At 37.0% G+C, this 26734-nt stretch overlaps 1 protein-coding gene and 2 long non-coding RNA genes across 3 annotated transcripts in view; 2 read left to right on the top strand and 1 right to left on the bottom strand.

Moving 5' to 3' along the window:
- The first annotated feature begins 8671 nt into the window (after positions 1 to 8671).
- Positions 8672 to 15392, top strand: LOC143459625 (kelch-like protein 12). The gene is made up of 9 exons (XM_076956841.1): positions 8672 to 8800; positions 9371 to 9520; positions 9989 to 10082; positions 10921 to 11015; positions 12066 to 12261; positions 13017 to 13157; positions 13978 to 14118; positions 14203 to 14347; positions 14965 to 15392. Exons 1-9 carry the CDS (start codon positions 8672 to 8674, stop codon positions 15068 to 15070), a joined length of 1197 nt encoding a protein of 398 aa, XP_076812956.1. The 3' UTR covers positions 15071 to 15392.
- A 4882-nt stretch (positions 15393 to 20274) lies between these two features.
- LOC143461061 (uncharacterized) lies at positions 20275 to 25299 on the bottom strand. Its single transcript, XR_013117991.1, has 3 exons — positions 22098 to 25299; positions 20920 to 21090; positions 20275 to 20527 (listed from the first exon to the last, which is right to left on the bottom strand). It is a non-coding gene; the product is annotated as an uncharacterized LOC143461061 (long non-coding RNA).
- Positions 25300 to 26157: 858 nt separating this feature from the next.
- The window catches only part of LOC143459932 (uncharacterized), a 150522-nt gene continuing 149945 nt past the window's right edge, over positions 26158 to 26734 (top strand). The window contains exon 1 of the long non-coding RNA XR_013117807.1: positions 26158 to 26367. This is a non-coding gene — a long non-coding RNA (uncharacterized LOC143459932). The remainder of the gene's footprint in view (positions 26368 to 26734) is intronic.

Raw genomic sequence — 26734 nt, 5'->3', positions numbered from 1 at the left:
ACGTGACATGATGATGTTGGTTGGCATGATCGAAGAAAATCGATCGATGATGCGAAGATCAACCTTGCCAAGGAGGGAGTTGGAGAAGTTCGAGGGCAACCCCTTGCATTATTTCGTGTTCATAAAAGGTTTCAAGGAGACAATTCAAAGCCACATTGCTGATCCTGCTCAACAGCTACGGTATCTTATTGACATGTGCATCGGAGAAGCACATGAAAGCATTAAGGGATGCATTTGGGTTGACCCGCCTGAAGAAGGTTTGCGTCAGGCCTTTACAGTATTGGAGGATTTGTTTGGTAGGCGCGAAGATGTTGTTGCGGCGCACCTCCAGTCATTGTTTCAAGGGCCACAGCTGAAGGGAGATGAGAAAGATCTCCGTAAACTGTATAATGACATGTCCAATTGCAGGCGAGTGCTTGAAGCATGGGATTATGCTGCTGAGCTTGATAGCTACTCCACATTGAAGCAGATCTTCAAGCGGCTGCCATATAGAATGCAGGAAAGCATTACCCATAAAACAAACAGACAAATAAAGATGGGCAAAAGACCGACCTTTGCTCATCTGCTTGGATTCATTGAAGAGAAGATGCACGCCTGTAACAACATATATGGACGAACCATGGCCAGAGCCAAGGAAGAAGAAAAAACCAACCGTGTGCCCAAGACACGGAATCTGAAGACATCTAGGTCGTATACCTCTCAAGCAGCCGTTGAAAGAAGTGACAAGAAGGTGGATAACCTAGAAATCTCCACCAGAAGGTCGAACAAGAATTGCATTGTTTGCCAGGGAGAACATCCCATTTGGAGGTTTGACCAATTCCAGAAGAAATCTATTCAAGACAGACGCCGTCTTGTTAGAAATAGTGGACTCTGCTTCAACTGTCTTGGAGCAGGGCATCGTAGCACTGATTGTAAAATGACGAAGAAGTGCAAGACGTGCAATAAGTTGCACCACTCATTACTGCATGTGTATATGCAGTCAACATCTGACGGGGAGAAGCCTAAAGAGGAAAAGGATTCTACTGATCCAGTTAAACCTGTGGAATCCTTTGGGATCGACACCAACCATCATGGTGCAAACAACGTTAGACTGAAAGTGGTCCCTGTCAGAGCATGGGGCCACAACATGCGTAAGCCTGTTGAGTGCTATGCATTCCTGGATGAAGGATCAGACACTTCATTCTGCAGCGATCGTCTTTCCAAGCAACTTGGGTTACAAGGACCCAAGGTCCAGTTGCATATCTCATGCATAAACGGTGAGGAGTCACAACAAAGTAAGATGGTTTCACTTAGCATTCAGGGTCTGAGTGGAACGGCTGTCATTGATTTAGAAGAAGTCATGACACTTTCATGCTTGCCCAAACTTAAGGGAAGCATACCTTCCAACAAAGATGTGACACGATATCCTTATCTTGAAGGCCTGCAATTTCCTGCCATACCTGCTGGTGGAGTGGAGTTGCTCATTGGGGCCGGTGCAAGGAAAGCACACGTCATTCATGCGGTCAGGGAAGGAGGTGCCAATCAGCCAACAGCAGTCAGAACTGGGTTGGGATGGACACTGGTTGGACCAGAACCTGCAACTGAAGACAGAGCCTTTTGCCAGGTCAACTACGCTCGTTGCGACAATCACATCTTGCATGAGCAAATGCAAAGTATGTTTGATCATGACTTTGTGGAGGATGAAGACTCAGAAGATCTTTCTTACTCCGTCGACGATATTCGCGCCATGCATAAACTGAAGTCATCAGTTCAGAAAAAAGATGGACGATACCAGTTGGGACTCCTATGGAAAACCGACAATGTCACCCTGCCATACAATCGTTTTCTGGCTGTGAACCGATTGGCACATTTGAAGCGCAAGCTTGAGAAAGACATGAGCTTGTTTGACCAATACAAAACGAAGATCAATGAACTGCTGCAAGCTGGTTATGCCAAGCCAGTTCCAGAAGGTCAGTCGTGCCCTGCAAAGAGAACATGGTACATCCCTCACCACTGCTTTACTGGAGGGAAATTCAGGGTTGTTTATGATTGTGCTGCGAATTACAAGCTACGGCGTTACGCCATGTGGAAGCACTTTCGCAAAAAGAACATTGTTGAGCCACAAACGTGGAAGGTGGCCAGCAGCTGTTTGCGAGCATACGGAATTACAATGCTAGACATACATGAGCCATTCACAGGACAATACACCTTTAATTTTTACATACACATGTTAACTGTATTAGTTGCCTTACTCTAGCCATTTATATCATTTTCACTGTTGCTTGCATGCTTAGTATTAGCTTGCCAGTTTGATACAATTGATTCATATTGCCTGCCACGGATTTACCATGATAGCCGATGTTAATACTGTACCCACATAATTACCTCTTGAATTGTTGATTGGAATGTAATTGAAACTGTCATCGGCTGTGATCATTGGTAGGATGTTTCTCCTTCACTTACTCATATGTAGCTTATTAACCATTGTAGTGTGATTGTGTTTGATCTTTATTAATAAGTTTTGTGAAAACGTGGTGTTATGTCAATGACCCCTTTTTGGGTACCCGTTATGCCTTGCGCGCTGCCGTCGAATTTGTCCGTGTCTTTGAGAATAACTTCATTCCACTGCGTTATTCTGGGGCCGGTATGTAACGTACAAATTATATGATTTGTGATAAGGACTTATATGAACTAAAATTCCAATTGCCTCGGGAATCAAAATTCCGGACAACTTGATGATTGTGTGTTTGGCCTCGTGTTCTCGTCGTAAATTGCTGTAATTATAGTCGAGGCCGTGTTGTGAGGCCCAGTATTGTGTTAGCCTAACCATGAGGTTTGCATGCAGTACGTTGAGTAGTTGTCAGTGAACATGTTGTGATTCGTAAACTGATTAACCATGTGATTGAGACCTATTTTATTGTTATCTACGACTAGGCTACATTGTTGTACTGTACTTTCAGATGCTAAGTAACCACCTGGGTTCAGTATTTGTAGAAATCACATGTACGTTACCATAGACTATATCGTTACAACTGGTCAATATAAAAGCTGCAAGATTACGTGTGCATTTCTATTTGAATAAGGTGGAATTCAGGCCTTGTTGGCCCAATCAACTATAGGTGATCGGCTTCTGTAAATTTGCCGGTTACACTAACTCTGGCGTCTACCCCTAGGTTTTAGGTAGCAAGGAATTCATTAAAACAATTCAAAATAAAATTAACTCATTAGTTTAATGGAAAGGCTTATATGAAACAAAAACAATAGTGAAAGGCAGTATAAGAATCACACACCACTTGTTAAGTTATTTACATTCAGATACTTAATAAGTCCTGGTCATCATCTTCATCCAGTAATGACTGATTGTACGTATTGTCACAGGCATCAAGTTGGCACTGTCCACATGCTGAGGAACAGGGTAGATTATTCTGCCTACAGCTACACCTGGCAGTGCTACAGGCAGTTTTGCAGTTGCAGTGGATAATGTTCAAGAGGGTGTAGCGGCTTGGGTGGCATTTTTAATACCATTACATCATTTCTTGGGAAAATGTTTTCTAGTTATTGATTGAAGTTTGTGAACTTGTTTTTTGATAACACTTCAACTGTCGTTTGATATTTGGAAACTTGCTTTGAATAACTTCGTGTGAACACTCCTTTTAGTACGTTCCCAGGTTGTTTCCACCTGTGCTGATAAGAAATCTTTATTGTAAATGCCCGATTCTTAACTTTATACTGATAATAATTTCACTACGTGTCAGCTTCAACTACATGTATCTCCCATTGCCCACATTGGTTTCCTCGCTGCACCTGTTCTGAAATTCTGCGTTTTTCTTGACGAACATTTTGACTCCAATAACTTCACGTTTTATAAGCTCGCACTTCTACCAACGAGCAGATACAGATGGAGATATACAGAGAGAGTCATATGAGCTTACTACGCTAGTCATGGTGTTTTCAACTCAATAGGCATCTTATAAGCAGTGGTATTACTATGTTTTTGATTATGCGTAATATTGAGAAAGTGTACAGCACCTACAATAAAAACCTTTTCTTGTAAACTATATTTGTTGTAACATTAAAAGCTTTCGGCTGACAAGAGGTTAGAGTATTCTAACCGCACGCAACAATAGAGTCAGATAATTAATTCAACAGGTAAATTAAGTTTACATAACATAAGTTAAGACATATAAGCTCTGTATCTGCATTAATAAGCTCTGTAAGGGAATCTGGGGCCGCATTGATGTCCGACTCTGTTGGCACAAACTGACTGCCTTCTAGTTTCCAACCCCACCCGCAAGTTTCCATATCACTCTCCTGTCCTAGCCAGACTATTATTTGGTAGTAAACCCTTGGACGCTTTATCTTCCACGCAACTCAGTTTTCTTATTGCCCAACGCTGCCCTCATACTGACAAGAGTATCAGATGCTACAGCACTATCCAAATTTGACTCGCCATTTACTAACGATTCATAGATGTCTTCAGTCTTATCTACAAGTGACCACAAGTTCGGATGTTCATCTAATACTTCATAAACAATCAATTGGTTCAGACACTTAGTGACGAGAAGATGACCACGCAATGCCCGTTGGACGGATTTCCCAGTCATCATATGGACAATAGCGTTTTCTCCATAGACTTCTTCAACAATCCTCGTCAGCTCTGTTCCTGCCGGAAGTGTGCCTATTGCTCCAAGTACGTTTATGAACGTATGGAAACAACCAAGCATTACAACAATTGATTTCAGGTAACTGTTTTGAGGTGCTTCAGCAATGATTTCGGAAGCTTTTCAGTACAGTGACTGCTCGAATGTGATCACTGGTGGAACGTGATGTTTGAAGGCAATATTGGATACATACTCCAATGTGGACAGAATGCACGTTTTATCCCCAGAATACATGTCTATCATTGGCAAAAACACTATCGACGACTGGCCAGGATGATCGTTCCCTTGGTGAAGAATGTGCATCATACCTTGCCAGTTGGGCAGGGTTTGCTTTAAATCGAATGAAAGCTACCACAAAATGTCAATCCTGTCATCACAATCAAAAAATCTGGGGAGATCCCGAAAGAAGATGTCACGACGCGCTTTATTGGCAGAGCAGAGTTGTTTGATTTAAATCCTAGTCTTCTCTGTGATGTTGAGTTGTGATATGTTGTGCCTTGGAATCATACGGTTTGCTTTCTGACCCGGTGTCAAGGCAGCAATCATTCTCATCCCGTGGAAAGTCCCCTTCCCATCCAGGATGATAATATTATGATCAACATTGTCAGCTGCAAATAACAGTGTACTTTCGAGTAGGTCTATGTTCTCTGGAACAATGGGTTCTGACGCTACACAATCAGCTGCATTCTTTTCAAACCTCTGGATTTCTGCGTAAGAAGAATAATATCCCATATTGTGTAAAGTATCAACAAGAAATGTCGACTTGTACAAATGATATCCTTGAACAGCAAGACCAATTTGCAATGGTGCAATCACCGCTTGTGGTCTGACAGCTTGGAAAACAGCTTGGCCAATACTTGCAACATTTTGCTTAGTGTCTTTTCCTACAAATAAGGAACTCAACAGTGTTCGCAAAGTTTCAGGCAAGTACATTAGAGCAGGACCGAGATTGAGTGCGTCTGTGCTTGGATAGTGATCATTAACAGATGGAACATCATTTTTGATGTCGCTTTTGATAAGCCTTGCCGCAGTTTTAATTATTTCTCTCTTTTGTGACTCTTCATCATCCTCATGCCTTGTTTTTCGGTAATGAGATCGGAGGATTTCGGATGTTTCCTCTCTCATAGTGACAATGTCATGAAGGCCCTGACCTTCAGCTATAAAAATAGATTCACCGTATTGTTTCTGTAATTGGGTTTTCAGATATTGTGATCCATAAGGAAGGTAATCATCATTTGCTAAAAACTCCTTCATTATAGATCTGAGGTCTCTACCGTTTTCTTGTGACGTCAAACGCAGGTAAAAATGCAAACGTGAAGTAAAATCCTCAAATGCAGGCCTAACTTTAAAACAGAAAATGCTAAGACTTGCTAAAGTAAATTATTAAATAATAAAATGCTGAAAAACACAAGATTATTTTTTTTAATAAAAAATGTCAAAAATATTTTTCTTTCTCCTAAATTTTTAATATGTTAATCTTGATGATAAATACTACAAAAAACCGTTGAAAAACTCTTTGTAGGAATGTTTTGGGTTCAAACCATATATTTCATATATTGACCCTACTACAGTGTTTCTTATCATGCAATAAGTTTGTCACCATGCATGCCCTGTGTTGCCTTCCTGCTCTAAGTGCGAGAACATTATTCCAGTGATTTTTGATTTTTTATTATTGTTTAATATCACGTTTTCTGCTGACAACAAAAGCTTATGTTGCCAGTAATATTAGCAATGTCCTATATTTCTCCCACATGACTATAAAGTATCATATTTGAACCTAGTTCCGTATTGATAAATCCATATCGCCACCTGCCCGGCGACCGCAGTATACCTGGAGCCGAGTTCTTATTTGCATTTTGTTACTTGACATCGTCCATTGTCACGACACAAGTTTCTCAACAAGCAATCAACACTCAAGTGTGACGTAGATTCCCATTGTCAATTGCAAAATAATATAATATTATAATATAATATTAATATAGTATGACGTATAGAGGTATAACAAATTGCAAATCGACAGTAAAAAAAGACTAAGTATAATTATGTGACGTCAGTAACTGTGTTTGCATTAGGCCTGCTCACAGGATATATATTTCTCAGAAATTGGTGTAATTTCTAAGCAGCTTGCAATCCTACCGAATGTTTATCCTATTGAAGCGTTTACTCCCGATGTAACTCATTTTGCTAAATCGCAATCGAGAAGAGGCTGTTATTTTGCTGTGTCGACTCCATGTAATGTTGTGTTCTTATATTTAAGAGATAAATGTGGTGCAATAACACTAATGAGAACAGGCTGTATCTGGTATATAGCATAGAGTATATCAGACACACAGTTTAAGTATAACTGGGAAAGGTCTCGCGTTTAATTTGCTTTATTGCATTTTTACATCATAAAGTCGCTTTTAAATGTGACTGAATAATCGAATACTGGTAAAACGAGGTACGGATAATCAAGGAACTACTGCAGTAATACTAATGCAGTGCATGTATGCTGTAACGTGTAGTATACAGTATATGACAACACTAGTAAGTATTTCAAAAAAATGTTCACTACAGAGGTGGAATGGATTAAATTCTTACTAACTTACTGTTTCACAAAAAGTTTTAAGTATTTATTAATTTTTTCTTTGTTGTTGAGAGAAAGTAGTTTGAGTAAAGAAAGTGTTAGAGAAGTCAGTGGTCCAACAATGGCATCGATTATAAACTTCATATACACTTCATGCATAATCCTCACTCATGAAAATGTATATGATGTACTGGAAGCAGCAGAATATCTACGCATTCCAAGTAACTGTTATTAATGCAGCTGATTTTGTGATACTTGTTGTATTTATTGATATAACGCTGTGCATAAAGGTTGCTTGATTTGTGTACCATATAAAAGTAACTTAAACTGTCAACTCTTTAGTACAACTGTACAAAGTTTGGATTTTCATGCCTTTAAAAATACTTTTAAGTAGAATTCGGTTAATTGATTCAGAACGCCGGACATTTAACATTTACAACCAACCTATTTTCGGATGTAACTTTTTTTTTGATCTGATTTATTCAACTTGTAGGCAGAAACAGTCCGTTCATGAGTAGATGTTCCTGATATTCGGGCGGTTTAGGTTCTGGTCTCACCCATAACGCGATCTGTGTTCGATACCTAGTGACGCTACCTTTTTAATGGTATTTGGCAAGGCATTAAACAATGCTTGCTCTTGTGCAGTGGTCCTGGTGAACAGTTCTGAATTTGGTAAATAATATATAAAAATCGATGTAAAATAAAATATTCGACATTAAAACCAAGAAAACCAAATGAAAGAATATAGTTTTGCAATTGGAACTTGGACGATGGCAAGCTTGGTAACTGGAGCTCAAGCGACGAGGGCTCATCGCCGAGTTAAAGTTGTGGAAAGATTTTCCTCCCCCCGAGGATAAAGTTTATCTTACCACACCATTTGTCCATAATTCTCCATGGTTTCTTCTCGGTAAACAGCTCCACACAACTTGTTCAATAAACATTTGGTCATTACCATAATCATAGGCAATTGTTTGAACATTGTTTGAACATTGCTTGAACACAGTAAAGAATAATTTGCGTCCATGAGGAATCGAAAGTGGAAGTATTAAATCTGGTTTTTATAATGGATGATGAATACGAAATTTTCGTTTCCAGCAATTTCGATTTAATAATCAGTTGGTTGTGTGAACCGTGGATGTATTCACTGGATTTAATTGTAATTGCATGAGGTTTTGATTTAAAACTGCATGGTACTTCTATATAAATGAGCAATCATTTCAAAAAAATTTTGAGAAACCTGTAAAATTTGGGAATTTATCGAATATATGTAATTCAAGGAACTTGAATAAACATTAGAAATGAGTGGCTGTTAATAGATTTTATGTCGTAATTAAATGATAGATTTTACTCCTCATTGAATCGGAAGATTTTTTAAGGTTTGAAGCAATTCTACTGGGAATATTTCAAAGCATCTCTCAATGGAGAAAATTGTTTGAAAATTCGATCATATTCAAACCGATACAACATGGGTGATCTTGTTCAAGCAGCTGAAACTTTCATTTCTAAAAATCTGCGAGCAGTTTTGAAAAGTGCAGAATTTCTTCAGTTTGGTGTTGATGACGTCAAGGCTATGCTGAAGTTGGATAGTGATGAAGTAAACTTAGAAAGTTTTTCTTTTGTAATGATTTTTATCCAATATATCATTTTAACGTTTTTGTTTTGATATTTGTTAAATCATTGAGTGAAATTTTGTATTTGCAAGAAGATAATTATAATTAATCTCAAATTTCATGTTAGAATTGTTACACTGCGGTATAATAGTTAAATATCTAGAAGTTGTACATTACCCTGTGCTCTATTTATAAGTGAAAGTGAAGAGGCATTGCTAAAGTTGTCTGTTTTTAAACAAATATATGATATTGTAGGCTGGCTCATATATGCTTGAAGAACTTTGAATAATTGTTACCAGATTTTGAAAGACACTTCTTATCTCGAATAAGATAACGCAATTTAAATTTTCAAATATTGCTAGCAGTTAATATAATTTCGCTATTAAGTTAAGACATTAAATGAAAAAATTATATGTCATTGTTCATACCATCTGCAGTGTTTTGTTTCTTCCACCATTTTTTGACCATTCTTCAGCTTTAGCATTCGTCATATCTTGTAATTAGACGTATATAAAGGTGCCTATGATATCACCCCAGCCTTGATTAAATTTCAGGATTCGATCGATGAGGACAAGTGCAAAAGTGCAGTTGCTTGGGCACTTCATGATTTAGATGATAGACGAAAACACTTCAGTGATTTGTTTCATCTCATTCAACTGGATAATTTATCGAAAGATTTTTTAATAAAAGTTGTTCAAAAGGAGGTAACTTGCTTGAAGTTTTGCACGCAATGCTAACTTCTTTGCATCATCATGCATTGCCAAGTTTAGAATAATTTTTTGAAATAAGTTAAAAAGCTTGTGGAGATTTTCCTTTTATCAAGGTTAACGGCAAGCACATAAACAAACAGAAGAATTTTTCAATAGCATGTAATTGTTCTGTGTGGCAGCAAAAGTTTTTGCAATTTCGCTCCAGGAGTAAAACTACGTTTAACATCACTTTGATGACGTAGCTCATGAAGCTGATAGTGCGAAAATATTTACAATTGTTGGTATCTAATTTTTAGGCTTGTAAATATTAACTGTCGTTGCTCTTTTGTAAACTCACGACTTCACGGGCTTTAATCTTGCAATTGTAACATTATTGCAACTTGCAGTTATTAATTTTTTTCTCCTTAAACTAATTTTATACTAAATGCATGTTTCTAACATGTTTCAATTTTAATTATTTAGAAACTGGTTTGCAACTCCACGGATTGCTTGCAACTTCTTGTGACATCACTCCTTTCTCGAATATGTGATGCTCCAGCGTATGGGACAAAACCAGGTGAGAGAGCGGTTAATAACTTTAATTTTTTTGACATGTGATCATTTTTTATCAGTTGCTGTCGAAGCTATTCATCATAAATCTATGCACTCTGAAAATCAACACTAAATATAATTTTTCTTGTAACTAACTCTGCTTAATGTTTCATGGTTTTGACACTGCATAATATAAAAAAGTAATGATGAAAGTTTTGAAATCAGCTTTGTATTAATATAAGTTAATTCTTTACTAAACAGAATAATGGCAATATCGAGATATTGAACTAATAATATTTAATATACAAAACTATATGGATCACGATGGTAATGATTAAGCGATTAGCGATAGTAGCAACAACAGCAGTTGATTTGACGAATCACTTTTCTCCATAAACCAAAAACTCTTTTGTTTTGACAACTAACACCAAAATGAACTTTGCATGTAACTAACCTTGTATGTTGTTAAGTAGACCAGGATGATAATGCCCAAGTGCCTCATGGTATGAATAACAACAGCTGTAGTAGTAGCTTCGACCAATAACTTTCTGTGATGTAACAATGCTAACAACCAAATACTGCAATATTTATTTTGATCGAAATTTACGTCTTATCCATCATTTTAGTTCTTAGGAGCATTATGTTTTTAATTGAGGCTTTATAATAAATGTTTTAGGTATTTGTATCTTGTTACGACACATTTATCACTCTTAATAAATGAAAGACAAAGTTTCAAATAAATTCTACACAGTTTTCAACTTGCTTGCAGCCAAGCAACTACCTTGCCACAATAGTTGTCCACAGGCTGCAATCGGCCTGTATTTGCTTCATGCTGGTTCTAACGAAATCGAATATTTTTCCAGGTCAGTCTGATGAGATACTAATCATTGGTGGATGGGACTGCCAACAAAGTGTTGTCACCTTCAACACCAAGACAACGCAGTGGAGTGACCTACCGGTATTTTTGCTTTATGAATAAAGTTGTGTTAAGTAAGATCTGTGTTTATGATGTCTTGAACAAATTATAATGTGTACTGCGCTACTGGACGTATAAGAGTAACATCCGTTTATGTCACACCTTTATTGCTGATTAGTAGTTGTTCCAGAAACGACATGCTAATGGCCAAATAAGCTCAAGTTAATCTTCCAGTTGTTTTATTAATTCGACCGTCGGAGCCAGAAATAGCTCGACATTTTAAAGGTGGTCAACACGACAACTCCATCCTGAGTTAACAGTTGAACAAAATTAGATATTTCCGTGAGAGAGACGTACGTTGCTTTTTAAATACATTGTAGACGTTTATAGCAAGAAATGAACAGGATGAACAGCTTAACAGAACAGAGTTAGCAAAGCAAATTGATCAAAGCTATTAAATCGGCGAGAATAGTCGAACTTAAAAATTTACTTTAAACTCAAGTCCAAACTTATATGATATTTTGAAATTACCTGAATATTTTCATCTGGCGTAACTGTCTATTGTTAACAACGTGCTTTGCCTTCTTAACAAATACTCAGAGTTTTGCTAAAATATGCAGAACCGAAAACCGCAGAAATGCGCTCAGTGAAAGCAAAACTCCGGCTTGCTCTGGCCATGGTGAGAAAAACACCATTGTCACAGAGGTTGTTTTGTCACAAATTCAATTATTACAAACAAATGTAAATGACGTTTGTTTCCCAGTGAAATGCTCATCCATGTTCAAATTTTACTTCTATACGCAAGTATTAACTTACTGTAGTTGGGATAAACAAGAAGTGACGGAGTAGCAACAATATGTTGCCACGTTAAAGTGAATTATCGCGAATAACCATTTTATTCCACATAACTTCATTGACATTGTTCAAGGGCCATCATTAATTCATGTTGTGTTTTTACCTGCAGATAGTTTTTATAACTGATTCTGGCCAGTCCATCTCCATTAATAACATCATATCCAGTATTAAGTTGATACTGTTAGTAAATTCACTTCAGTTGATGTTGACTTTATGCAATGATGATTCATCATACAGGATACAAACATTGTTCGGAGGTGGCCATCTGCTGTAAATTACAATCAACAAATTTTATTGATGGGTGGTAGTAAAGCTAGAACTTACTACAACTCTGTTGAGATGTTGGACTTGAATGATGAGAATCCGCAGTGGGATAGCAACTTGCCTTTTATGATTGAAAAGCGACTTGCATTTGCATCATCTCTATTGAATGGTAAGTTATTAAACTATCATAACAATGCAAATACTAACATTAAGGTGGAATCTTTTTATGATGAACTTTATAAGCGTTTTCATGCTTCAGACACATATTTCCTAATGTGATAATTTTGCATATAATAAAAACAATTAGAAGGTAAATTACCAACAAACCAAACACATAAGGTCTGGAACTATACAACCTCTAAACTACACGTCATTTCAACCTCGAAAAATAAGCCAAACAGCAAAGCATTGCAGTTAGAAAAACAAGAGGGTTATGCTACATGTGATCATAACGATTAGATTTGTATTTCTATGCAATTTGTGATAAGATTTATAAGCAATAATAATTTACTTATAAAATGTTAAACGCAGTGGTTTAAATTGATGTTGTGGTGAGGTGGGTCGCTAAGATGTTTCACGTGTAAATTTGGAAAAGGTTGAGAAGCACTGGGTTAGGAGCAGATGTATTCAACAGTTTATGGCAGTTTTCTAACATCTAAGTTATGTTAAAAATAAAATTAAAAACGAATAGTTGGTAAAAATAACTTAAAAGATTACTTGGAAAACTTTTTTTCAATGATGCAACGAAAACCATTTTTAATTTACGCCCAAATTTAGTCTTTACCCCATTTATGACATCACAATATGTGTATGTCACAGCTCCATTCACTCAGCTTGCCTTTTCACGTTTTCTGATTGTTTTATTTTTATTTTTAAGTTTTATTTTATTTTGTCCCAATTTGTTGATTTGATTGAGTCTTGTAGGTCTTGTTTATTGTGCTGGTGGTTATAATGACACTGGTCGTCTGTCATCCTGTGAAAGTTACAATCCTGAAGAGAGGAAATGGTCTTCGATAAGAAACATGAATAAAAAACGAACTTACCACGCGTTGGTCAGTGCACGAGGTGAGTTTATTATTTTGATGTTTGAAGTAAACTTTTGTCAAAGTTGTCGAAGTAAATTGAAAGATGCCAATCACCAATCGTTCGTTTCCACATTGACAAAATCATACCGGCACCTATGCCCGAGAACCACAGTATACGCGAAGCTGATACTCGCGTTCTTATTCGCATATTTTACTTAACATCGAGAATTTTCACGTCACACGTCCACTTTACAACGTAATAAAGTGCACATCGTCGCTATTTTTTTACTCTCATTTGTGTTCATGTTTTTGTTGTAACTCCTTGATATTAGTTTTTACGAGCACATGGTCCTCAGAGGAATCCAGACACTTGGATATACTGGTAAAAGTTTAACTAAACATGGCTGCTTGGCGTTTACCATCACCATTAAATAGTTTGGTAACGGTAACACTTCACGCCATGGCGTCTTCAAGTAAGTTCAACTCGTTTTAGTTCTTTGTTTAAAGTATTTGAAACATGAACCTGCCTTTTTCTCGCTTCAAAAATTGAAAAACCAAAGCGAATCCACGTTTCTGCCTGATCGCGTCTGTTTGATCGCGCCAAGTCGAGCCAAGTCGAGCACATAAATGACGTGGGTTTACGAGCTTGGAAGCGTGTTGTGATAGTTTACGCAATATCAATATATCACAAAATCCAGTTGAATTGATTGATTTTTATGGAAACGGGAAATTCATGCATAGGTTTAAACACTTACTTGAGATAGTATCTTCAAAATATTTAATTAAGTTGCCCTAATGCAGTAGAACTTACCCAAAATTAACTCATGTAAATAAGAAAGGTTTGCTTTATGCACTTGGAGGATATGATGATGACAATCGTACAACAAACACAGCAGAATGTTATGATCTGCTAAACGGAAAGTGGGAATATATCCCACCGATGAAAACCTGCAGATATGGATTAACTGCTGTTGTATTAAACAACGAAATATACGCGATAGGTGAGTCTTGCTGCAAGTGCAAATATCTTACAAATGTTTAAGGAGATTTAGGCCTTTTCGTGTTCTTTAAATGAATTAAATCAGGTGGACGTGATGACTCAAATCGTCACTGTTCTGTTGAAAAATACAACCTGAACACGAAAACTTGGATTGATGTTCCATCTATGAATGAGGAAAGAAGTGGTGGATCAGCTTGTATAGTGGGTGGCCTTATATGGGTGTTTGGAGGGTAAATAAGATAAAAAAGTTTTACAATTTCCACAACAACTTATGCAGCATATTGGGGTGCCTACTTGGGGTCCATGAACCTCCAGATGAAAGTGAAGGTCATGATGAGTTTTGGGAAACTAATTAAAAACAACTTCATTTTATTAATTAGTTATTTCACTCAGTTATAAAGGCAAAGCAGGCCTTATAGATGTTTTTATTGGTAACGAAGCCAATAAATAGTGATTGATGTTTCTAGGTAATTATGACAACATAGAACATATCTACATTTGTTATTATCAATGACAATCGAATTCGAAAGTCGCAGACGAATTTTGTGATCGTCTGATTTTGAAATGTATAAGAGGGAATTATTATTATTAACGATAACGCAGCAACACATGATATAAAAAATGAGTGGTTGCAGCCGCTGTTGAATGATCAGGCTGGAGTGATGTCTGGACCACATTGTTTTGTAATATTCTGTTGTGATGTGGATTACCTAGTTTATTTATTATGGTTAATATGTTCTAATTAACATACACTGTAATATATACACTGGTACAGCTATTATTTTGCGTCTTCGTCTGTCATTTGTATTCGTATTCTGTTTAAAAAGTTACTTTATATATTTTATAGGTGTGATTCCAAAACAGTTGAGTTCTATGATCTAGCCACCAACAAATGGCAAATATCGACCAACATTGACAGAGAACGATACGTTCCTTGCGTCCTTTCTATCTGAAGTTTTGATTTCCACATCCGGATATTTTAACAGTTCATTTAAATTATTTCATGATTTGTCGAAATATTTCTATCTTCATTGTTTTATTTGCAAATCTTGGCAAGTAATCATGTTACATTTGATACCGACGTCATAAAGGCGATCGTTTTACATTTGAAAATTATTTTAAGCAGTTTCCGTCAACTTGAAAATTTTTGGATTATTTTTCATTTTAATTTATGAAAATTATTTAAGTATCTATTGGCACTAGTTTTGTTACGTTGTTTTACGCTTCATTTGTCATTCCGCAGTCTTGTCTGCCTCCGGATGGAAGCGCTTGTCGATTTGTCTGCGCCTTGTTTATTGCTACAACGAGTGATGAGGAGATTCTACCGATACCGGTACGGTTGTGTAGACGTGCCTAGTTTTTATCGTTTTTGAAATGCAATCCTATATATAGTTAACTGCAAGTTTCTTCGAACCAGCAGGAGAAAACGGCCGGTAACAGTTGCATCTACACGCAATGGTCGTCTACTTCGGTTGTCAAATTAAAATTGTTTTAAATATTGTGATGTGAAGTAATAATTATGTGATATAATAATGTGATGATGTAATAATGTGATATAATGATATAATAAATCATTTCTTGAAGAAATTGATCGAATATTTTTATTGTAATCCGAAAATTATTTTATGATCCGTTTAATCCTTACTGTAATTTTCTCAAACGTTTGCTTGTTATAATTATTTCGATTCTGTGTGGGTCGTTTTTTGTGACTTTTCTAATTTTCATTTAATGAGTTTGTGATAATATTGTGATTATAACTAAAACCAATATACAGATTATGTGAGATTTACAATTTTAATACTTAAGCGTCGTTTGAGCATAGTGTAACACGAGCCGCAATCACTTCCTGTACCATTGTTGTGACGTAATATTTTGCCTTTCTCGTATGCATGCAGCTTATCGAAAATAACTTTGTTAGCGTTTTAGAGTACGAAGTAACAAGTCTGGGAATAATCAGCAATCAGCAATTTAATGCAGTTGAATATAGCTAAGCCAAAATGCTGTTACATTAACTGTTGAATGAGTTGCTGTTGATGTGCCAATGTTCTGTCAATTTGTAATCGTATAACGAAGAAACAATATAACCAGTTTATACAATCAACAAATTTGTGCAAACTACTGAACAGTTCAACTTAAGACAAGCTAAGTGTTAAGTCAGACAACTCTGCTTGTCGGCCTTACAAGACAATCAGCTTTTAGCTGAACAAACGAGCTGAACAAACGAACAAACGATTGAATAAGCAAACAACGACCTTGAGGCTCATTATATCGAGGACAATAAACATTCAGACAATCAAAGATTGTATTGGAGTGACTGGCAAAGTCAAGTTCAACAACAATAACCAATCATTCCATTACAAGTTTAAATAATTCTAACCTTAATTGCTTCCACAAGCCTTCAAGATATCATACTTGCACCTGCAGTAGAAGATTTGCGCAACCAACCAGCTCCATATTGCTATAACAGCACTTGCACCTGCCGGGGACTGGCGGAGTGACGACACAACTCAGCAAATGATTTGTTTCAATTTCTTATATATAATTAAATAAAACCATTCCAACCAACATCAAGGTTTTTACTTAATCTACTCATTTGGACCATTTGATGCTCTATTTGCAAATCCTTTGTTGATAGCTGCTGATGCACTTTGCTTGTCACTCATATCTTCTTTAATCTTTTGGTAAAATAGTAAACTCAGAATGATTTCACAAATAGAATCCATAACATTAGAAAAACTTAAATGTTGATTGACCTAGAACGACGGATGGTGTCAATTTGACACCCATGTACTTTGGAGTACAACGGTCTGTTTTGTTTATGATTTTTTTTAACACAACAACACAAACAAGTCAAACATCACCGGACAAGTAGCATAGGAATAGAGAGGACTCCGCATAAAGAGTTTTCACATTTGTTTCACAAAGCAATAGAGCGGTTCTTTTTGCAGTCGTCTCTGATTTGGCAGTTTTGTGTTGGTGGTTGTTGATCTCCACTAGCAGCTGCTTCTTGTGCAGAGCGAGGCATTGTGGAACTTTTTAGAGAGAGCATCCCAAGTTCTTCTGGTAAGTTTTGCAGAAATATCCGTCTTGGAAGTTTTATATGATTAGTTTTCTTATACAGGACCCAGAGAAAGAAAAGACTCGAAGAAAAACTGCACAAGTCGGCCAAACTACCTCGTCTGCAGATGCAGTGAACAAAAACTGCACCATTCATTACAAATTCCATCTATACATCTACTGCAGCCGATTGCATACTACGTGAGAAATTCACTGCAATTGCGGATTTTACTCCAGGAAGACGTACAATAAGCCTACGCTTCATGTAAGCTACAAAAGAGACCATGGGAAGCAAGAATGTGGCGACATTTGACCTTTGATGATGAAACAATAAATATATCACAGATGAAGAATTTTATATTGTTACAACACAAAAGGATTTGAGATTCATAGCTTACGCGGGACCTGTTTGTGCAAGTTAACATAGGGTGTCAAGATGGCATCTTCCGTCATTCTAGGTAAACAACACAGATTAGCACACTTTTTGTATTCCAGACAAAAAAGGTTACAGCCCTGCATTAAGCTCATTAAAGGATTAAAAGTCACAAAAGAACGCGGTTCTACGGTAAACGACTTTGAGTTAGTACAACTTTATTTTTCAAAGCGTGTCAAAATGACCCCCTCCATCGTTCTAGTGCTAAATCACAGAAAAATTAAAAGAAACAATTCTAATGCTTCAGTTAAAATAATTTGACAATCTTGTCTTTATTGGCAAACAACAAATTTTTAAACCGAAATTTTTTGACTTGTCTGACCTTAATGTAGAGTAGAGTGCATAGTTTCCAGGTAATTAACGTTTTCTTATTTAACGTACTTTTTGAAATTTTGCATTCCCACCTACCTGGAAAACCGAAGAAAAAAATTCCCTCAACTGGAAATAGAATTGAGGATTCGCTTTATTACACTAGACCAATAGACCAGCTTAACATACTTAGCTATTTCCTATAAAACTTCTGGCACCATATGATGTAGGTGGAGCATTCAAAGTAGGTCGTGTCTTGTCAATTGTCATCAATTACAACAACGTGTTGGTGACAACAACTGCTCAAAATTTTTGAAAATTCGATATTTTTCAACATTTTACCAATCTGTAGATTTTTCAGGTCAACTGAAACAAAATAAAAATACCGAAACTAAAGAATATGAATTTCGCTTTTGCGAAACACTGGTTTACATTGGTCGTATAGCAAATATTTAACATGGGTTTAAAACCTGTGACATATCACACTTACTAACTTTTATGTCAAAACATAGTCACTGCAATATTTTTTCGATTCTACATTGAATTAAATTAAAAGTAGCTAAAATCAGGTTTTGCACGCCACTCTTCCAACCTCACTGCCTGTCTGAAGCAACAAATTGCGTGGCCCGTTTCTGGTGAAATGACTTTCTTGATTCTTTGTCTTGTGAGCTCGCTGCATTTTGAAAGCGGCCCGTAAAGTGATATCGGTTGATGCATGGCCAAATTTGTTGATAAAATGAAATCGAAACCATCCTCGGCTACATTATTTTATATATTTTCACCTAATTAAAGATATATAGATAAAAGTCTAAAATTATTTCGTCAAACTGATAAAAGAGGCAAAAAGTTAAAAGCATTTTAATATTTAGAGGTTTTGGTCAATGCTACAACCATTCTCATAGTTCATCGTGACGTTTAAAATTTAAAAAAATTAGACTTGAAGTGAAGTCATTGCTCCTATTCAACGGATTTGGTGGGCAGTTGTAATTCGGGCAATATCAAAGAGATTAAAACACATTAGTGAAAATTGCTCCTTCCTACTTGACTCCATCTTTGTTTTTTTTATCAATTTGGATCATTTTGCACTTTAGTTGATCGTCACTCTTGACAACATCCAACCAAAAAAACAAAAATAAAAGCGTCTGACAATTGGAATTTGCATAACGTCTAGCTCGGTAACTGGGCCTCGAGAAATGAGGAATCATCGCCGGGTTTAAGTCGTGCAAAGACTTTCCTCAGTCCCAGGATAAACATTATCACACCATCCAAACCATAGGTGGCGCGTAAGTTTGATGCCAAAATTTTGGGAATCCCCTAAGGTTTTCTTCCAAAGTTGCGGGAAGCTACGTGGCCTAGTTGGTCGTTGTGTCGTACTTATGGTCAGAGCTTGTGCAATTAAAGGTATACAGTATATCAATGCACTAACTATTTTTATTGAATTTAGCATATTGGCTAATTCGGTAAACGGCGGCAGATAAAATACCCCTCTGCCGGTAGCCTTTGATTGTTTGTCCATGTAGGGTAGGCTATGGCAGTTTTCGCCGAAATCTCGGGGTTGCAGAAGAAATAATTTTATGTGCCGGTGCACGAGAAAAGGAAAAAAGTAGTATCCTTTCTCAAGAAATCGATCTTCCTTCGATGTGCAATACTGTATCGGCCAAAAAATGTCGAATGCAGCTTGCATCAAAAACTATCATTTGCTGCAAGTTATGCTTCATTTGTGATACAAAATTTTGTTTTAAATGTATTCACACAAGATCAAACATTTTTGCATGAAAGCCCTAGATTTAACCAACTGATTTAACATTTATATTTTCGCTCATTTATAAATATAAACAAAACTAATGCAATATTTGTCAGAGCCACTTTATTAACCGTTAATTCAATGTTTTCTAGATTTAATTATTTTCAGATCTTGCGTTGAATTAGAAACGGAGATTTGGTTTCATTCATGTTCTGGAATAGTCAAAGCATCATGGAAGATTTCTTAGGGCTGGTTATCTCATCACCAATATATCTGCTTTCTTGTCGTTTTCATTCACCGAAAAGGACGGAAATACCTCCTCTTTCCTTTGCTTGGTCCGGAATCCGGATGATTCTAGTTTTTACCAGACAGAAGGTAATTTCTGCGAATGCAAAGATCAGAAAAGCAAGAACTTTTCCTACCAGCATTTGGATTTAGGTCGACATAACCTTTGACGTTGCATGAGTCCGAGCCAATGAATGGCACCTTTATGATCCAGTGGTAAGATGTTGCATTGGTGCTGAAACATAATGACAACACATCGAATACTACAAACTCTTACAAGCATATTCATTTCAAATCAACCTTTTTGAAGAAATAAAGTGACAGACATGAAGGAAAGACACGCAGTAACTCACTGCAATTTCACGTTGACATCCAAACCAACCTTTCTTGCTCATCCAACTCCAATCTCAATACAGTGGTTACTCGGTTTATGATGACGAAGACGCCACAAGGCCCAAGTAGAGAAGAAAATGGATATAATGGTTCTTTGATTCTTTATCGTCTGTGGGGTCAGACAATCCTTGTGTTTGGGAAGTGTTCACATTTGCACATAATCATGCCAGACACCGTGTCCTCTTGAGCTTGGTAAAGAGTATACGGTGATATTCCTGGTTGCTGACATCAGAGAATAAGCCACAAATCAGTACAAATTTTACCACATTAATAATAATGTATAATATCTCATCCCGCAAAGATTATTCTTAAGCAGTTTCGACGCTAACAGTTTTGGACTCCTTTTAAAATCCTCTGTTACATCATAAACATCATTATCTCATTGTAGTCAAGTTTGTTGGGAAAAATCAAGAAGTTTGAAGCCAACATAGATGAACCCCTTTAAAAATTCTTCTGTATTTTTTATTCCAAACTATTTTAGTTGCTATTGCTCACAAGTGCACAGTGCTGTATCGGGCCGTGTTCTTATGAACCAGCTAATGGACAATATAATAAGACGCCATAATAACAACGACACTTATCTTTGTTGAAAGCTCTTGAGTTACAGAAGCTTTTGGTATCTCACCTTGCAGAGGCTGTCTTCCCAGCCATTGTTGGCATCAAGCCAGTAAAGACATTGCAAGGCCCAAGCAGAGAACACGGTCGATGTGATGGTTCCATAAGAGGAGTAGCAGTCCATTGGTAGGAGGGAGCTGAAATTTAATGACAATACTTCAAGAACAATAGAGACTGAGAATATTATCTACTCCACAGTTACCTTTCTACAGAACAAAAGTGAAAGACAGTTTGATGGAAACATGCACAGTGACTCACTGCAAATTCTCACAGACGCTTATACCAACTTTCCTTGTCAAACTCCTTTCTAGCCATGGTGATATCTTGGCCTACAAGGGTCAGGAACATTTTAAGCTTTTTAACTCTGCCTTCATAATTTCCCACTACAATGTTTAGAATCGTTGCTTCCATGGCACCACGAGAATCTCCCTCAACATCTATGAAGGCAGAGCCAATGGCGTCGCTTCTTTCGTTACATCATAAACATCCTTACCTCATTGTAGTCCAGTTTGTTTGGAAAAACCAACAACTTTGACGCTAGCAGCGAAGGCGCCCTTGTAAACTCATCCGTGCTTCTTTTTTGACCCTGTGTCCAGGCCACCCTTGTAACAGGGTAGTGACCACATTGGCACACAACCAGGCCGGAAACGGTGTCCTCATGAGCCTGGTAAAGAAATAAGATGATTTGAGCTGCTCATATCACAGAGTAATCCACAAAGCATTCACTTAATTAAAAATGCTATATTCAAAAATCACAAACATGTTCACTTTTCTGCCTTCAATATCCCACCTTCAAGAAGCTGTCTTCCTAGCCATTGTTGGCATCAAACCAGTGAAGACACTGCAAGGCCCAAGTGGAGAACACGGTCGATGTGATGGTTCCGGCACGGTAGTAGCCTGGACCCAGGTCAGCACGAATGGTAACATTGTAGGATCCAAATCCTACAAAGGGCGCCTTTGTCGTCCATTGGTAGGAGGGAGCTGAAATTTAATGACAATACTTCAAGAACAATAGAGACTGAGAATATTATCTACTACACAGTTACCTTTCTACAGAACAAAATTGAAAAACAGTATGATGTTACACTCACTGTAACTCATGCACAGTAACTCACTGCAAATTCTCACAGATGCTCATACCAACCTTCCTTGTCAAACTCCTTTCTAGCCATGGTGATATCTTGGCCTACAATGGTCAGGAACATTTTAACGTTTTTAACTCTGCCTTCAATATTTCCAACTACAATGTTGAGAATAGTCGCTTCCATCGCACCACGAGAATCTCCCTCAACATCTATGAAGGCAGAGCCAATGGCGTCGCTTCTTTTGTTACATCATAAACATCCTTAACTCATTGTAGTCCAGTTTGTTTGGAAAAACCAACAACTTTGACGCGAGCAGCGAAGGCGCCCTTGTAAACTCATCTGCTCCTTTTTTGTCCCTGGGTCCAAACCACCCTTGTAACAGGGTAGTGACCACATTGGCAGACAACCATGCCGGAAACGGTGTCCTCATGAGCCTGGTAAAGTAATATATCACCTTCCAGAGCCTGTCTTCCCAGCCATTTTTGGTATTAATTTTCATTCATTTTAATTTTTGTCTTCAATGTGGAAAAATTGTGCTGACGCAGGTGGTTGCAAGCATTTTTAATATTTATCAAAATTTTCCACAAATTGGACGGGAAATGTGACAAGGCCTCGAAGGCAGAAACGTGCTTTAAGAACCAATCAGAGAATGTGAAAAAGTTATTAGCGTCAACGCGGCCACCAAACCCACTCAAGTTAAGACGCTGCAAGACGTAAGGAATGGTTCGATAGAATGGTTCCAGACTATTCAAGTTCTGGGAACTTTCTAAAGCAGCACCTTGTCCTCATGAGTCTGCTAATAACATGAGGTGATATTATTGGTTGCTCATAGCAGAAAATAATCCACAGAACTTTTTAATTTGTAAAAGTTCTACAATTTTACTTTGTCCAATATCTCATCCCCTTAGCAACCATGGTATGCATTGAACCAATGCAGTTCAGCTCATACCTAGAACATGGTGAACAAAATTTTCCTGACACAGGTTTGTATGAAGTTTGATGCTGCAGAATCCATAGAATGGTGCTTGAACCCTCCTTCATTACGAGAGGGCTAAAATATAATGACAACATATCAAGCCACTACAGTTTTGCAAACCGGCTTCTGTGTTCCCATGAAACTGACATAGACAAAAACACTATTCTTGGCTGCAGAAAACAGAAACTAATCTGCAAAATAGTTCACTTAATTACCTGTTCTTAATGTACATGAAATTTCTCTTTTGTGTTTAATTTCCCATCTTACAAAGGTTCTCTTACCAACAATGAATCTTTTGCGTAAAAGCATTATAGCTCTAGATTAAGTAAATCATCATATTAAAACTCAACTGGCGAAGTATTTTCATATTTTGCACCATGCTTTGCATTGTCTTCGTTGTTTATTGTGCTTTTATGATGTAAGGAGATATTGAAACATGCTTTTCGACAGTAAAAATTAGTGGCAAATACACTCTTGTTATTGAAAAGTTGTATCGAGAATTATAAGTGACTTGCATATAATATCTTAATCAAGTATTTATTCCATTAGCTTCGTATGGATTTTGCGCTTATTTCAACAAATGATATAACATACATAGCTTTATAATGCAACTTTTCACATGTGTGATCATTTTCAATCTAAATTCGATTCTTAAGAGTGTAGTATTCAAGTTACTGTTTCATGATGTTATTCTTGTGATGTATTTGGAATAAATTATGATGTCATTAAAATGAATATTTACATCGGCAAGTATTGTCAGGTTAAATGCAAATGCTATTATATCCAGACTCTGGTGGCAGATTATTTCATGACAAATAGAATGAGACTGTCAGTGAAGTCAGAACAACCAAGCTTTTATCTTGCAACAATTAACTATTGCTGTTACCCAACACCATCTCAAATATGATGACACACAAACGTTCTTGACCTTTTTAAAATAAAAAGCAAAATGGATGATGAGTTGATGACACACTTATTTTTAATATCTTTACACAATTATTTCTTGACTTGTAGCTTTTACTTCATTTTCTCTCAGCTAGTTCTCTTTTGTAAGCAAATGACTGAGTGAATATTTGACTAAATGACTAGCAACATACAGGAATATCGTCAACAACAGTTCTTGTTAGTAAAGACATATTGGAAGTAAATTGCTGCATCTGAGGACGGTCTAAACTTCTATTGCAATGGGGAAGGAAGTCATTAGTAATCAATATTTTCAGCATAGGAATGTAACAGGTGACAATATAAACTGCTAAGGCAATTTTTCATTTTACCACAGCTAAAGGAATATGACTAGGCTAAAGCACCAACTAAGACTGAACTATGTACTGTAGCTTAGCATTTACGTCAACTAGTACAAATACCCTAACGGTGGTGTAGGTTAATTTAACGCAAAGTGTTCCTGTTAGGCTAAACACCTAGTAAGCTTTTATTCACTTAAGTGTGTTATAGGCTAATCAGGACTTTGGAGCCGGAGCCGTACATTTTCAACGGAGCTGGAGCCGGATCTCTAAGTGAAATTCAAACGGAGCAGGAGCTGGAGCCAGTTGTTTGAAAAATAGCGCCAGCTTCGATGTATTTCATGATGCTATGCTACTAACCTACTACTATTGGCTGAATTTACATAATTTAATAGCAACCCTTCACAAAATTAAGAATTGCTGGGGATTTGACAGCAGAGCAGTCACATGTTCATAGCTGCAACCGATGGTACTGACCACTAGGGATGTGACGCGAGGAAGAATATTTATTCAGGTTCGTGCGAACCCGAATATCATGAAGGTTGACACGAACGAATCCCGAATCTATTCCTATTAGAACCAAACAATTAAATTTCCTCCAAAACTTGTCAAGTCTTGCTTCTAAAATGAAAATGATGTAATCGATAAATAAATAGCTTTATTTCGAAAAATAGTGTTAAAAAAACATTCGAAAAAGCAAAATCGTTAGGAAAACGACCTTCATTGTAAGTACCGCTGACTCTAGTTTAGCATTGTCGGGAAACTAGATCATTCTTTTTTACGAAAGTTAGTAATGTTACATATAATATTGTATTCGAGTCTGCCCGAATCTTTCATAAAGGCCATATTTGGCGAATCTATTCGGGTTTGGGTTCGTATCGGCCCATCCCTACTGACTGACCCATTGCACTAGATATTCCAAATTGAGCGTTCATCCTAAAACTTCAGTTTTTGAAGTAATGGAGCCGAAGCAGTGGTATCAATGAGCTCCGGAGCTGGAGCAATTAAACATTTAGGCCTACGCCTGCTCCAAAGCCCAAGTTATACCTATACCTATTACTCTTTATTTGTTTGTGGCAGGAAACATTCTATTCATGCTTAAATAAAGCACCGATTGCCTTTGTCACTCACATTAATTTCAATTGTTTCTCTTATTGTAGAACAGGGGTGGGCAACATACGGCCCGCGACGGGATTTTGAGCGGCCCGCAGACAGTTCAGCAGTTCAGTTTAGCAGTTCAGTTTTGATTTCAGCAGCTATTGAAGTACATTATTCATTAATAAATGCATTAAATACTGTTTTTGGTCTCTATGCTTAAAACTTAAAGTTTACATTAAATACGATTTATTCCTTGCATAGGTGGATAAATACACAATTAATGTATCGCTTCAGGAATCCGGCCCGCCAAGTACTTTATTTTCTCATATCAGGCCCGCCGACCGAAAAAGTTGCCCGCCCCTGTTGTAGAACAATGTAAGAGACCTGATTTAACCTTCTGTCAAACTGCATTTTTTAGAAATGTTTTGGAAACAAATTCCTAGGAGGGGAATTCCCTTCTGCGAGTCAAAAGTAAAATAATAAACAACATTTTTTATAAGACTGATTCGGACAAAACAATATCTCTCAGGTCGTCTGTTGTATTAAAATCTCAGTGATAAACCAGGTAAAGGAAATATGTAAATGCCAGGCTACATATGGTGACTTGTATTTCTGTTGTTTAGGGACCGTTTAAAAGCTTTGGCCTATAGTGATATGAGATTGTGATAAATCTATCAATTAATGTAATATAAAATTGTGTACTACATAGAATTCTCGTCTATCGAATCAGCGAAGCATAACACTTTGTGACGTAATCCATTGCTTCTGTGTTACTGTGCGTGCATTACGAGCTATTCCTTTTCAGTCGTACGTTCAACGCCGCAACATGTCTCTGTGCTGTTGCTGTCACAATGTTCTATCTTGATGTATTCGTTCAAAGAAGCTTCAAATATAATCAGATTATACAGTAGTCATTTCTGTGTCATTATTGCTGAAGTCTATCAAAGTTCACTGTTAAGATATACACAAGGAAACAGACTTTGTAGTGTAAGTGGGTAAACCTTACAGGCTAAGGTACCATTATACCACCCTTTTCATTACAAGATGTTTATGTTTGAATTGCAGAAAACCGTTAAAGAAATACAGAAACATAATTTCAAGAAGATATTTCTCACGCTAATCATCTGGGGAAAGAAATTAAAACAAAGCAGAGAAGACTTCACTAAACAACTTGAAACTGTATCGATCATATAACTGGCTCACATAACTATTTTAGATTTGACAATTTCCGAAGCAAAATGCGTTGTAAAAGATCGCATAGGTTTTACCGAAACTGAAAAATTAACTTTTAATTTTCTAGGTTAGTTGTTTTGAAATTCATAACACACAAGAACTTTAATCTATCTCATGTTATCCATATGTTGTTGTTATGGTGGTTGTG

This window comes from Clavelina lepadiformis, chromosome 5, assembly GCF_947623445.1.
Source record: "Clavelina lepadiformis chromosome 5, kaClaLepa1.1, whole genome shotgun sequence".
Lineage (NCBI taxonomy): Eukaryota > Metazoa > Chordata > Ascidiacea > Aplousobranchia > Clavelinidae > Clavelina > Clavelina lepadiformis.
Note: the sequence above shows the minus strand (reverse complement) of the source record. Positions and strands in the feature narration are given on the sequence as shown.